General features: G+C 42.3%; 1 protein-coding gene across 1 annotated transcript in view; it reads left to right on the top strand.

Annotated features, from left to right (window-relative positions):
- Positions 1-14782, top strand: part of PTPN14 (protein tyrosine phosphatase non-receptor type 14) — a 174092-nt gene that overhangs the window by 67082 nt on the left and 92228 nt on the right. Inside the window, exon 3 of the mRNA XM_014865778.3 lies at positions 11253-11422. Coding sequence (XP_014721264.3) covers positions 11253-11422 — 170 coding nt within the window. The remainder of the gene's footprint in view (positions 1-11252; positions 11423-14782) is intronic.

Below are 14782 nucleotides of genomic sequence, written 5' to 3'. Positions count from 1 at the left end.
AACATATGCATGTGCGTGGGCATGAAGGGAAAAACCTTAATACTGCAGATTGTTTGGGCAGTAGACTGGTCAAAATTCTTATAAACATTTTAGTTATAGGTCATTTAAAAAGATGCGCAGTGGTTTTACTTTTGAGTATTCCCAGCAACTCAAATTAAAGTAACTAAGTATTCTTTGCATGCCTTGGGAGGCAGTATACCCGTAGTTAGTAGTTATAAACACAGTCTTTGGAGTCTTGGACTTGGGTTCACATTATAGTCCTGTCACTTCCTTAGTTAGGTGTCCTTGAAAAAGTTACTGCACTTCTCTGGGCATCAGTTTTCTCACCTATAAAATGGGAATAATGATACTCACCTTACTTACCTTATAGGGCTGTTGTAAATATTAAGAAGAGAGACAGTATGGAAAATGCACAGTGCTGTGTCCAGTAATTTATAATTGTTCCAGTTTGAGAGTCTTAAGAACAATTTTCCATTAAAGAAAATCTTGAGCAACTGCAGTGCACCAGGCAGTGTTTTAGGACCCAATGAAACTAAGGGAAATAAGATACAGTTTTGTCGTCAAGATATGCGCAGACCAGGAGGAGAATCCAGCATTAAATACGCCATTCAGATTGAACGTGGTCCATGCTAAAATACAGTGCAGGGCAGGCCTGGAAGGCAGTGGCTTTCCTTAGAGCTGTGCAGTGTGCGGTCTGCCCTGCTGCACACTGCAGCCCTGGCACAGGGAGAGGAAGCCTCAGTGAAAGATGAACGGAACCTTCACTCTTTGAACCAGGACTTGCAGGATACGCAGAAGTTCAGCAGATGGGAAAGACGGCAGGGTCCCCCTGGGCCTGGGGAAGGTGGATTTTTAAAGATCCCAGGATGGGAAAGAGCAGGCACCATGGTTGGGGGCTGAGAAGGCGTCTCTGTGAATCACTAGGTAGAGCTAAGAGTGTGAGGTGCAAGGTGAGGCGTGTCTGGGCATGTGTGTGGTAATAATTACTCTCGGTAGACTGTTGTTTTTCTCAGAGGGCAAAGGTCAACCCTGGATTATCCCACAACTGCGTTGTCACAAAGAGTAAAGTGTTGATGTCCAGATTCTACTGTCAAGTGTGTGTTGCAGTGTGACTGATCTTCGAATGCTGCGTGCTGCGGTGGGGTTTGTGTTTAATGCTGGCTTTATTTTGACAAACCTTAAACAGGGGCATCCACGTTAGAGCAAGTCACTTTCTTTTTAAATTTTATGCTTTTGTTCTGTGACAGATGACATGGAAGGTATGGCCTTTTGTGACACAATCCTGTACCAACTTTGGAACCAAAGGATGAGATAGAACAGTTATCTAAACGTTGTTCTTCATTCTCACAGACACACGTCGAGGAGGAATGTGTTCTCCACCCAGAGGCAGAAGTAGGAGGGGTGAACACGGGTCTGCTCCACTTTCTTGCCTTTGTATTTGGGTCATTTTCCAAATAGAGCTGACAAGTGCTTTAGAGGAAAAAGTGAAAATCCATCTAAAATATAACAAGATGTTCAGTCTTTATGAAGCCTTGAAAACCAGATTATGGTGGATATTTGGCTTTGCCGTTGGAAGTGTTCTATAGTTTAGATGTATCCCAAACTTTATAATGGCTTTATATTCGGTATGGCAGACTGAAAAAAAGAAGTTTTGATTTAATTTTTGATCTACATTAATTACAATTTGTGTTTTACTGCTTAATTTTATTAGGTAACTTAAAAATAGATTTTATTTTTTTAGAGCAGTTTTAGGTTTCGAGCAACATTGAGTGGAAAGTACAGAGAGTTCCCATATAGCCCCTCCCCTCCAGCCGGTCAACATGCCACACTAGAGTGGAATGTTTGTTCTAATCCATGAACCTACAGCTGACACATTGTTATCATCCAAAGTCAATAGTTTACTCAGGGTTCATTCTTGGTGTTGTACACTTGGTGCATTTTTTTTTCTTAAAGATTGGCACCTGAGCTAACAACTGTTGACAGTCTTCTCCTCTTTTTTTTACCTTCTTCTCCTTCCCAAAGCCCCTCAGTACGTAGTTGTGTATTCTGGTTGTCGGTGCCTCTGGTTGTGGTATGTGGGACGCCTCCTCACCCTGGCTTGATGACTGGTACCATGTCCGTGCCCAGGATCTGAACCAGCCAAACCCTGGGCCAGTGAAGCAGAGCACGTGAACTTAACCACTCAGCTGTGGGGATGGCCCCGCCCCTCCCACCCCCCCCTTTTTTTTTTGAGGACGATTAGCCCTGAGCTAACATCCATGCCCATCTTCTTCTACTTTGTATGTGGGATGGCTGCCACAGCATGGCTTGACAAGCAGTGTGTTGGGCCGTGCCCGGGTTCCAAACCAGTGAACACTGGGCCACTGAAGCAGAGCATGTGAACTTAACTATTGTACCACCGGACCAGCCCACACTCTGGGTTTTGACAAATGTATAATGATACCTTTCCATATGGTGGAGTTTTTGAGGGTCAAATCTAGTTTTGAATGCACTGATGGGCTTCTATTTCAAATGGCATCCAGAGGGCCCAGGCCTGGTTCGTGTGTTCAGTAAACACCAGCCCTGGGGATGCTAAATAAGATTGGGTCCCTGCTCCCAGAAACCCTAGGGTTTAGAGAATAAGACAAACAAGAAACAAAGCAAACGGAACAGCCCGTGCCGAGGTGTAGAAACAGGAAAGAACATGAAATTGTCGGAGAAGGGCAGAGTTCAGTTTGCACTGATCTGTTTGTGTGTGGAGGGGTCATGGAGGGGAGGGGAGGAGTGTGGAAAGGCAGGTGGGAGTCTGCTTTTGAAGGGTTTGGTGTATTTGGCAAGGGAGTTTTAACTAGATCCTGTAGAACGTTGTTTCTAAAATGTGTCACAAAAAATAATAATTGCCACCTTCTAGAGTACCATATATTATGCTGAGCACCTTTGATATATCAACTCGTTTAATTCTCATCATAAGTCTGTACGTGACTACTCTTGCTGTCCCCATTTTACAAATGGGGGGGTCACAGCGCACAGTGACTTGCCTGCAGTCATTGGGTTGGCTCAAACCCAGGTAGGCTGACTGGGGGTCCCTGACGCAGATGGGCCAGAGACCCTATCACGTTCAGCATCTGCAGGCCTTGTGTTTACTGACTACACAACCAGGCCTGGGCCCTCTGGATGCACTGTTCTAGTTCCCAGGGGTGTGTGGTGGGAGAAGAGGGGCCGTGGCAGAAGGCTTTGGGAAAAATTCTTGTCAAGTCTATAGTTTTTAAAAAAATAAAGGTGTTGAATTCAGTGTTTCACAATTATTTTAGCTTTCTATTAAATACTCTCTGAATTGGGGAATACAACACTGCCGGGAGATAGAAATCCATCAAAGGATTTCAAAGGCGGACTATGTCACGGTCACCTTGCATTTTAGGAAAAGAACTCAATAGCAGAAAAAGACTGGGGATTGGGGTGACAGGGGGAACAGAGATGCTAGTTAGGTGGACATAATAATCCTGGCAAGAGGAAAGAAAATGAACTCCTTAGGAAAAAAGTTGTTTTTAATTGTAAGTTGAGAAAAAAAAATTAGGTATGAGTTTCTGGCAGGGAACGCTATTAAGGAAGAGATTCAAGAGATACAGGAGTTCAGAATTAGAGTTCTGATAATGTAGTTACAGCATTTTGGAATAATGGATTTCACCCTTTTCCTTTTCCCCAAATGAAATCGTAAGTGGAACTTGAAGGTATAACGTGGAGCTGTTCAGTTTGTGGAGAGGATAGATGTCTGGAGTCTCATCTTCTTGTGCCCCCAGCACAGTGTGGAAGTCACTGACCTAGGTTAAAAGAGAAATAGTTCAAACAACGTTGCCTTATGACTAATTCTATTTTAAAGATCAATACGTGGAGAAGCAGCAGAGGGTAGTGCCTAGAATGGGAGCTTGGACCAAACTGCCTGAGTTTGAATCCTGGCTCTGCCACTTATTAGCTACGCAATCTTGGGTAGTTACTTAACTACACTCTGCCTCAGTTTTCTCATCTGTAAATGGAGATGGTAATAGTGGCAACCTCCATGAGTTGCTGGGAGGATTAAAATAGTTTTTGCAAAGTTGCCACAGTATCACAGTGCCTGGCACATAGGAAGCACTCAGTATGGCGGTCTCCCCTCCAAGACCCCACAAAGACTATCTGGACTTTGCTACAGCACTTCCAGAGACCAAGCTCTCACCCTTTTATAAGTGTGCTTATTCCATTTTTAGATGGCTTTACTTATTAGAAGCAGTGATCTTACACTGAGCCAAAATCTTTCAATTCCTTGAACAGTTATTATTAATGTAAGATTATGCTGTCCAAACCCCGTGGCCACACGGGTTATTGAGCACTTGAAGTGTGGCTAGTCTGAACTGAGATGCGCAGTAGGTATAAAATAACCATCAGATTTTGAAGATCTGGTATGAAATAAAGTTAAAATATTTCATTCATCATTTTTATATTAGTTACATGTTGAAAACAATATTTTGAAGGTATCATTTTAAATTGATTAAAATTACTTTCACTTCTTTGTACTTTTTAAGTATATCTACTAGAAAATTTAAAATTACATATGTGGCTTACATATTGTCTTTCTACTAAGCAGTGCTGTTCTAATAAAGCCAAGGAGGCCATGTTATTAGTAATAAGGAATATAAAGAATTCCAGTAAAATGTAAAAATGTACTAGAATTATTTACTTTAGTGATAATACATAGAGGAGGAATAAATCATTTAACAAAGGTACCTGAGACACTTTTCATAGCTAAACTCTATTCAAGATAGAGAACTCTGTTTTATTAGGAAATTCAGCATTCTTGGGAATGGTGAGTTCAATAAGTCTTGCGCCTCTCCGAAGTCTAGACTTAGAGCCCTGGTCTTTGTAGGAGCCTAAAAACCATAATTGTTTTGCAGAGAGCATACCTAATCATTTCGCTTTGGCGGCCTGGGGTTCGCGGCTTCGGATCCGGGGCGTGGACCTGGCACTGTTTGTTAAGCCACACTGTGGCGGTATTTCACATACAGAATAGAGGAAGACTGGCACAGATGTCAGCTCAGGGACAATCTTCCTCACACACATGCACAAAAAATTAGTTTGGGGTGTTTTTGATTTGTTTGTTCATTTATCTGTAGAGGTGTTCGTATCCCCTACGTTAGTTATTAATAGGGAAAGATTTTCCTCGTCCCCTAATTTATCCTCTAACTTATCCCCTTTTTCTTTTGCAAATTTATGTTTTCATCTTTACTAAAAGCTGATTTATCCAAAGCTGTCAGCTACGGTAGAAATGTCCCACATTTTGCTATTTTCATAATGGCTAGAGTTTATAAAGATACAGAACCTTAATGTGCATTTCCTATCTTCAAAGAAAAGCTAACTTACGTTAAGGATATTTCCGTGGTTTGATTTTATGTGAGTCGTTTGGAAATTGGTAACATGTGTGTGATTATGGGTGTACTTGATTAAATGGAGCACCTCATTCCCGGGCACTGTCGGATAATATGGAATTTGCTGTATTTTATAGTTGTCTTAACCGTAGCCATGTATGTTTGTTTGCAGAGGACCAAAATAATCAACACTGATTAAGAATCCACTGAAGAGTAGACTGCTGGGGAGGTTTCTAGTCTTTGAATTTTGTATTTCTTTTTGTCTTTCTAAAGACTATGATGTGAAATCTTATTAGTGTAATGTCAATTCTGTAAGGTAAATATGGCACCAGTGTCCGTTTTCTAGATGTAGAGATTGTACGTGAAATAATTTCCCCTCTTAATTTGTAAGTCTTCATCTTTTTGTATATTCTTGAGTGAGTTGTGCAGCCCCGGAAGAGTGATTTTTCTTGGCTATGAGATTTGCTTCTTGGGTCTATGTTACTCTGCAATTTTTTTTCCTGTGTTTTTATGCAGAGATTGGCCAGGAAAATGAAGATGGTGCAGTTGTTAATTATAGACGTGTCAGTTGTAGAAACCCCAGACCTACCCAGAGTAGAGGCTGATTGCACACAAGTTGTTTTTTACAGTTATCCAACTGATGTACGGTGGTTTATTTGCCAAAGCCTTTGGAATGTAATTGTATGAAGGGCTCTTTCAGAGTCTGCTTATGGTCATCTTTTGAAGTATTTTCCATGCTTCAGTGAAAGTTTTAATGCTTGAGCGTAGTTCTTGTATATTTTATGTGGAGGCATACCAACTCTCTCTCTCTTAATTTACAACTGAAATACTGGGTATTAGGGAAACCTATTACAGCTTAATGCAAGATATTTTAAATTGTTGCTTCTGGCTGATTAGCTCTTCAAAATGCTTGAGATAAGATCATGGATTTAATCCCTGGTAATTGCCAAGACTGCGTCTGTAACCCTTACAAATAGCATTAAAGCGGTGCCATTGGTCACAAAAATGGAAAAACAAAACCCTCAAAACAATCTTTCCCTATTAGTAGCTAATGTAGGGGATGCTACCATCTCTACAGATAAAAACAAACAAATCAGAAACACTCCGAACTAATTGTGTGTGTGTACGTGTGAGGAAGATTGGCCGTGAGCTAATATCCATTGCCAATCTTCCTCTTTTTGCTTGAGGAAGATTGTCCCTGAGCTTACGTCTGTGCCAATCTTCCTCTGTTTTGTATGTGAGATGCCGCCACAGTGTGGCTTAACAGTGCCAGGTCCATGCCTGGGATCCGAACCCCCGAACCCCAGGCACTGACGCAAAGCGTGCGAATTTAACTGCTAGGCCACTGGGCCGGCTCCCCAAGCTATTTTTAAAGGCCTTTATTCACTAGAATCTTGTCATGATATCAGAAAAGGGTCTTACTTTGACCCTAACGTATTCACATACCAGTCTGCCACTGAGGAAAACAGCATGTGTTTGAGTGCATGCATACATTTGTGCTTCCTCTGTTAAAATGCAAAACTCCAAACTGAATAAACTAGGAAACCACTCGTAGGAAAATGACATGTTAGCAAGGCTCTCCTTACATTGTTTCTTAGTAGTGCATTTTTAGTCGTTGATTCAGAGATGTGGTTCCTCTGCCTGGGTACTGGGTCTTCTGTCTTTTTTCCTCATCGTTGTAATGAACTCCTTGCAGAATTCACAGCACCAGAGTTTTTTTTTTTTTAAATTCTTTTTTTTTTTTTTTTGAGGAAGGTTAACACTGAGCTAATATCTGCTGCCAATCCTCCTTTTTTTTTTTTTTTTTTTGCCGAGGAAGACTGGCCCTCAGCTAACATCCATGCGCATCTTCCTCTACTTTTTATATGTGGGATGCCTGCCACCACATAGCTTGACAAGCGGTGTGTAGGTCCACACCTGGGATCCAAACTGGCGAACCCCGGGCCACTGAAGTGGAATGTGCGAACTTAACTGCTGTGCCACCTGGCCAACCCCCAGAGCTGTTTTCTAAAGAAAACTAGAGAAATACAATGGGATTTACAGCTCCCCCGGAGGTGTCTTGAGGATTACCTGGACCTGGCTCCTGTTTGACGTTTCAGAGATAAAACAGGTGTGTCAGGCCTTTCCTCAGGCAACGTGCCGGGATCCTGTTGGTCGTGGAGGAGCCGGTTTCTATTTGGAATCATCCACTACATTGTCCTCAACCATCTGGCAGCGTTCAGCAGTGAAGCTCAGACTCCAGAATTCAGCTGGAGTTTCAGTTGGCGAGGCAGTTATGTACAGGCCTGGTGTGATCTCAGCGGGGCCTGACGGGATTCATGGTCCCTTGGCCAATACACAGGAAGTTGATTGGTGCACACGTTACTTTAAGTGAGAGGATAGGTTCTGATTCTGTTTCCTGTGAGGCACTGTATAACATGGCAGAATAAACCTCTGCTGCATTGTAAACTTGAGTAGAGCAGGCTCCGAACTTTGAGACAGGGCCCTGCCCCTCTACCGCACACTCTAGAGTAGGAATGTAGCTAGAGGAAGAATGAGGGAGGTAGGGTGGGAAAGGAGAAGGTTCCTTTGGGCATACCTTCACAAAACACTGTGGGCGTGGGGATCTCCTAAAGGGACTTTGCTTCCTACTAGATTACTGAATTCAACGCTTCCCAAATTAGGTTCTTCTGGCCATGAGTAGGTAGAAACTGTGTCCTCCAGATTACCTACCTCCCTCAATTCTACCCTGTACTGGAAACCTGATTTCTTGAGTAGTTATGTAATCATTTAATTGGCTAAAATGCATGGCGAGTCACCCTGGAATACCCTGTGTCCTTTGGAGAAGGCTATATTGCAGCAACAAAAAAATCTTATGCCATGAGTTAGGTTTTTGCATAAGAAGTGGTTTACCTTGTTATTTAGAGCTCTGTACTAGTAATTGTGGCTGAAGATTGTTACCATGGTTTCTCCTCTACCTCATCCTCATCCTTTTCAGTGTACGCAAGTGTGTGTTCATGTAGCTGTGTGCACACTTGTGTATGTGTATCTGTACTCCCTGAGAGAGAATTTTTTGGGGGAAGATCAGGTCTGATTTAATGATTGGGTGGGTGAGAATGAGAAAAGGAAATTTAAAATCCTAGACTTGAGGGGCCGGCTCCGTGGCCGAGTGGTTAAGTTCGCGTGCTCCGCTGCGGTGGCCCAGGGTTCGGATCCTGGGCGTGGACATGGCCCTGCTCGTCAGGCCACGTTGAGGCAGCATCCCACATCCCACAACTAGGAGGACGTGCAACTAAGATATACAACCGTGTACAGTGGGGGTTTGGGGAGATAAAGCAGAAAAAAAAAATTGGCCTCAGTTGTTAGCCCAGGTGCCAATCTTTGAAGAAAAAAATAACGGGAAGATTGGCAATAGTTGTTAGCCCAGGTGCCAATCTAAAAAATAATAATAAAAAAAAATACTAGACTTGAAAGCATAGGAGAAGTAAAAAACTAAATTTTTTTTTTTTGCAGAATCTACTGTATAATATTGATGCACTTACCCTGGACCCTTTATAATTTGAATGTTACTAATTTGAGTGGACGTTATAATTTGAATGAAGGATGGACCTTAAAATTATACCCCCAAATGTCAAGACTACTTTTAGTAAAAAATAATAGATCATGGTTGGCCTATTAAGCAATTGCAAAGTTTGCCCTCCCTTTCTCCACCTGTGCTTATAACAGAGCTCTTTTCCAACTAAAATAATTATTACATAGCAGGTTACTGTTTACATATATTACCTCATTTATTATATGCAAACTCACTCCTAGCCGTCCAAAATACGGTGGAATACCCTTATATGGCACTGTGCTCCATAAAGGAACTCAGTGTAATGCACAAGGGCCTTGGACCCTCTCCAGACTGTTTATTAAGTACCCAGATTACCTCATTTTAAGGTTAGCCTAGGCCTGCATCACGGATGCCCGAGGACAGCATCAGAGTGATGGTCCAGTGTCCCATGAACATCTCTGACACTCTAAAGACAGCCTTGGGGGAGGCACTGCTTTGTGATTTGTTTTTCTTATATCTTTTAGGTTTTTATGTTATTCATAGGCCTTCTAGTTTCTACCTTTGCCTGCTTTTTCTTGTTTATTTCCAGATAACCTCTGTTTTCTAATTTTGCGGTTCACAGGCATGTCAGTAGTGCTGGTGAAAAAAGATACTTGAGGCTTGCCTGCTTTCATTTATAGACGATGAAGATGATGATGATGATGATAGTAGAAGCAGCAGCATCAACAGAAAGCACCATTTATGAAGTAGTTACTTAACATGTGCCACATACACGGTTGACAGGCCTTATCTCATTTACACCCCTGACAGCCTGCAGGTGATAGTTGTCATCATCATCCCCACTTTACAGATGACAAAACTCGGAGACTGAGTGGCTCAGTAACTTGTTGGAAGTTACTGAGACGGTGAGTGCAAAAGCTGGCAGATGACCTGACTTCAAAGCCTGTTTTCTTTTCCTTCAGCCACATTTCATTTCCTCTACATCATCAGTCACATTGGAACAGCCAGTGGACTCTGTGAAGCTGGGAAATGACCAATAGGGTCAGAATTCACTCAAGCCAGTTTGTCTGAGTTAATTGAAATATAACCTTGGCTCTGTTTGTTGGCATTTTGTTGCTCGAGAAATGCATAGATTTCTGGTGTGAACTTGCCCTTTGGAACATCCTGGAGGAAAGCTGATCCAATCATTGTTCTCGTCTGAGGGTACACCCATTTAAAAATACCCCTTAGAGTGTTTGGGGCCTGTAGCTTTGTGTAGGCAGGGACATTTCTGGTTTTCTAGTAAAGTCAGAGTCAAGACTTTAGTACAGATTTTGGTGGGGGTTGATCTATGGGATTGTGGAGGGAGCAGCCAGCTAGAGTGGGAACATCAGCACGAAAATGCCTCTGGAAATTAAACATTGTAATGAAAACATTCTTTTGAAGGCAGACTTCCAGGTGTGCTGTAAACCATTCTAGGCTATAATTGAAATATGAAAGAATGCTTCAAAAGCTGTGATCTGTTTTTTGGTGATTGTTCTGCTAATCCTGAAATCTTAGCATGAGTTAATATAAGGATGGGGTTGGATGCATGAAAGTACCTGTTTTAATCATTTAGCATGTTGTTCAAAACTAAACCGGCTGAAGCTTCAAGTCTAGGAGGGAAAATCTCACTTTCATCTATCAAGTCCCACCGTAATCTGCCAAGAACAGCCACCAGGGGCTCCTGCGGCAGCTGCGGAGAGGACACCCTTCCACTCGCAAAGCTTGATACGGGGGAGAGATTTGCTGCACTTCATGTATAATGAAGTGGTCGGAGCCGATGTTTTTATAAGTACTTCATTAAAGCTCAAAAAGAGTGAATCGATTTTCTGTTAAAATCTGGTACTCTGCGAAAGTATTCCACAATGTGGAAGCTTTCACTTGGCAGAAGGTTTTGTCTTAGGAGCCGAGTAATAATTTGCTCCGCAGCAGGTGTAGGAAGTGCGTTTGCCTTTGCCAGCATGCACCGCGTGAGATCACGGGGCGTTCGGAAGGCACAGGAAAGTCGGCCTTGAGATCTTAGAAAAAGTCAACGCTGTCCCCGACTCTGCACCATCCCCCTTACCTGACATAGGTGCATCCGTACCCACGTGTACAATGGCACCAGTGGGTATGAATGCTGCACCTAGATACTCAGTGTAGATTACAGTGTTGTGTGCATGTGGTTTCCTTCAATTTGTCCCAAAGTTAGAAAGTAAAAGCTGGATCCTTGTGTGTGGGCTGGGGAAGCAAAGGTGACATAGGGCACTGGAGTCTGGTTTCCTGTGTGGTCTTGAGATGCCCCTCATAAGCGTGAACTGATGCGATTTTTCCCTTTGATCTAGACGCACTACTTTGGCCTTTGGTTTCTCAGCAAGAGCCAGCAAGCACGATGGGTGGAGCTGGAGAAACCTCTGAAGAAGCATCTGGACAAGTTCGCTAATGAGCCGCTGCTCTTCTTTGGGGTCATGTTCTATGTGCCAAATGTGTCATGGCTTCAGCAAGAGGCCACAAGGTAGGTGCATTTTTTCCCATGTTCCAAATGTGGGTGTGGATTAACTGTGAGGCTTCAGATGAAGTTGATGAGCTGGTTGATTGACGGGTGTGTATGTGTGTGTGGATGGAGTGGGGAGAGGGTGGGGTAGTGGGGATTTGTGCTCACCAGTTGCTTTGCAGCTTAAGAATTTTTGTTTGAATCCGGGTACCTAACCCCAGTGATCCCTTATAATACTAATAAGGTAACAGTGATCTTGAGTCAGGCAGAATTTTCTGTCTAGCACCATGGAAGTATTAGTTAGAAACTGAGTAAAATAGGTATGCTAGAATTTAATAAAAAATGAACCACCTAATACTGTTTGGTCCAGCCCTTCCCTCAAAATGTGCCCAAACAAAATGTAACGTCAGACTTTGGATTTGAGGATTGCAGAGGTAACTGAAAATGGGAGTAGGGTTGAGGACGATGTTGAGAGGGCATGAGTTTTGATTGTCCTAGGTTGAGTAAGAAGAGACAGGGAGCCAACTGGAGAGAGAAGACCTGGGGATTGGTCTCATCCTCCTGAGTGGCTGCTTTACCTGAGGGAAACACCTGCCATCTCTGAAATGGTGTTTCCCCCTCTCGGCCAAGTGAGGGAGTGGCATAAAGTTCCTAAAGCTCTGGTGGTCTGTGATTCTGTGAAGAAAACAAGTGCATTTTTGTTGGTGTTAGTAAAGCTCACTTACGGGTAAGAGTTTTCCATTCAAATATGTAGGGGAGTGTCTCCTCATCAAGTGGTTATTTCCAGTAATAAAGGGAATTGTGTAAACCCTCTACGTTTTGCCTTTTACTTGGATCACGGCCTTCAGAGCGCTTGGGAAGCATTGCCAATGACACTCTGAGAAGAAGGAACAGTATTCTACTTGATTATTGCATGTATAGTTTCTTAGATTTTAACTTTCTGAAATAAGAATGCATTTGAAATTTTTAAATAGATTTTAAGGTGAGCGTTTCCATCTTTTTTCTTTTTTTAAAAATCAAAACCTGTTATTAAATGGGTGGTGTTTGTATAAACAGAGGCCATGAGATAGCCCACAGTCTGACCCAGGAAACCTTTGTTCATTCTTCCAGGTGTCATTCATTTGAAGCACTTGGTTACATACCATTGCACACTGTTTTCAAGTTATTTCACTTATCTAAGTTATTTCTGTACAAGAAATTATTAACTCCTCAAAATGGGACAGTTTCCACTGGCTTTTGAATCCTTCTTGAGTACTTTACACAGTGTTAGGAATATAGCATTAGGTTAATAAGTACTTGCTGATTCGTGGCTCTTGGACCGTTAAATGCAAGGCAATGAGTGACAAGGATGAAACATGGACTGTAAATTAATGCATATTGAAAAAGGTTCAGTCTATAAGAAAAAATGGAGTATTGTTACTCTAGACAGACTTGTTCGGTAGGGTCTGTTCTTCAGGAAGAGCAGTTCAAATGCCGAGGGACTCAAACTGTGCTTTTTGGAGTTAAAGAAAAAAAGTTGCTTAAACTTAGAAAAATGAAGTTTTGCAAGAGTGCAGTAGCTGCCTTTGGATATTTGAAGACTTGTGGGGAGGGAATTCTCTGTCAGCTCTGGAGCACAAAATTAGGGGCAATAATAAGGGTTGAAAGACTTTGGTTATTTGGCTCAACAGAGGAACATAGTTTCTAATAATTAAACCCATAAAAATGTGGAACAAGCAGTCTCATAAAAAGGCAAGAGCCTGGTCTCTGGAGTTCTGTAGCACAGAGTGGATGACTGGTGTGGTGTCTTGTAGAGGAGACCGCCATATTGAATAGGATGTTGGAATAGATCAGTGGTCCTCACAGAGACCAGGGCTTGCTATATCGTAATTACCTGGAGCATTTATTATAAACATGGATTCTAGGGCTGTACCAGAAGTCTGAATTGGAATGTCTAGGGCTGAGGATCAGGAGGATGTATTGTTTAAAATAAACAGTATTCCTCATGTGGTTCTGATGTTCATCTGGACTTGAGAATCAATAAATTCGTTAACCTCTAAAGCTGTTTACAGTTTTAGATTTGCCATGTAAGTAAACTTAATGCTACATTATTTGCTGTCAATATTTGCATTCATAAGCTGAAGCAAAAAGTGTGTAACTCTCAAAAATTGAGGTTTTGAGTGAGAAGTTTTGGTGGTGGTGGTTATTGAGGCTGGAGACTAGGAAGAACTTCTTTCCTCTTTCTTTAGAATTTCTTTTTGCTCGATTAGCTTGCTTCATTTAAGATGAAGTTTGGTAAGGAGGGAAAGAAGTGTTTTCCAACACAGGATTTTGAAGCAAACTCTGTCACCATCATTCGATCAGAAATACTAACAAAGAAAATAATTGAAAACTTTGTAAGACATTTTTAGACTTAAACATTGGAACTAAACTATGTAGATTTCAGGTATAACCTTCTCTTTATGGCAAAAGATGTTTAAAGTTAGGAGCTGGGTTTGCGTGAGGAGTTAGTTGTGTGTGGGTTGAAAAAAATTTTTTTTCAGCATTGCAGGAATTTTTGTAGCCCCAAGGGGCCCTAAAACTGGTATGTGCCAAGGGGTATGAGAGCAAATGAGAGACTTCAACTGGGGAGATGGAGAAATAGGAGAGAAAAGTGCTGTAAGTAAAGAAAGCAAAATTGATAGAGGGAGAAAGATTAGGAAGAGAGAATAACGTGCTTGAGAAAGTTGAGGGCCATAACCCACAACCCAGGTATGAGTCATGAGACCCACAGTGGGTTGTAGGCGTATGGACTAGAGTGTATAAAGGAGACTTGGTTTGCACAGAATAACATTTGTAAATGCTCAAGGCCTCTGGGTTTGGTGTTAGAGATGAATACATGAGCCGAACTCAAGGTGGAGAATGCCCCTGATGGTCATTAGGAGCCTTTGGGAATCTGAGCCTTCTTGGGAGGTTTTAGAAGCTTCTGGGGTCTGAACTGAATATTGAAACTCTCTCCCAGGCAGAGCAGCCAAGGAGAAGCAGTGGTGGTGGGGCAGGATTCCAGAGGAATGTTTCACAGAAGGCCCCAACAACAGTCATTAGGAGCGGGGTGGTGACTAACCCTCCAGTCATCCGCTGTTATCGGAGTTACCAGGGCTCTCAGGTGGAGATGGGCCTTGGCATCTCGGAGAGCACCTGGGATCTACAGCATCTGACACAGAACAGTTAGTCTTTGTGATGTTCCCCGGAGTAAGATATTTGCATAGATTAGAAATAGAAATCTGTCTTTCATTGTGGGCAACCCGTTGGAGGAGGCAACCATTCAACCATCTGTGCTGAAAAAATAAGCCTTTGTCTGGAGCCAAGCAAACTAGTTTTCACCCAGCACATGTTTGCAGTGGTTTGGCTACTTCTATCTGA

This window comes from Equus asinus, chromosome 25, assembly GCF_041296235.1.
Source record: "Equus asinus isolate D_3611 breed Donkey chromosome 25, EquAss-T2T_v2, whole genome shotgun sequence".
Classification (NCBI taxonomy): domain Eukaryota; kingdom Metazoa; phylum Chordata; class Mammalia; order Perissodactyla; family Equidae; genus Equus; species Equus asinus.
This window is presented reverse-complemented; position numbering and strand designations above follow the sequence as displayed.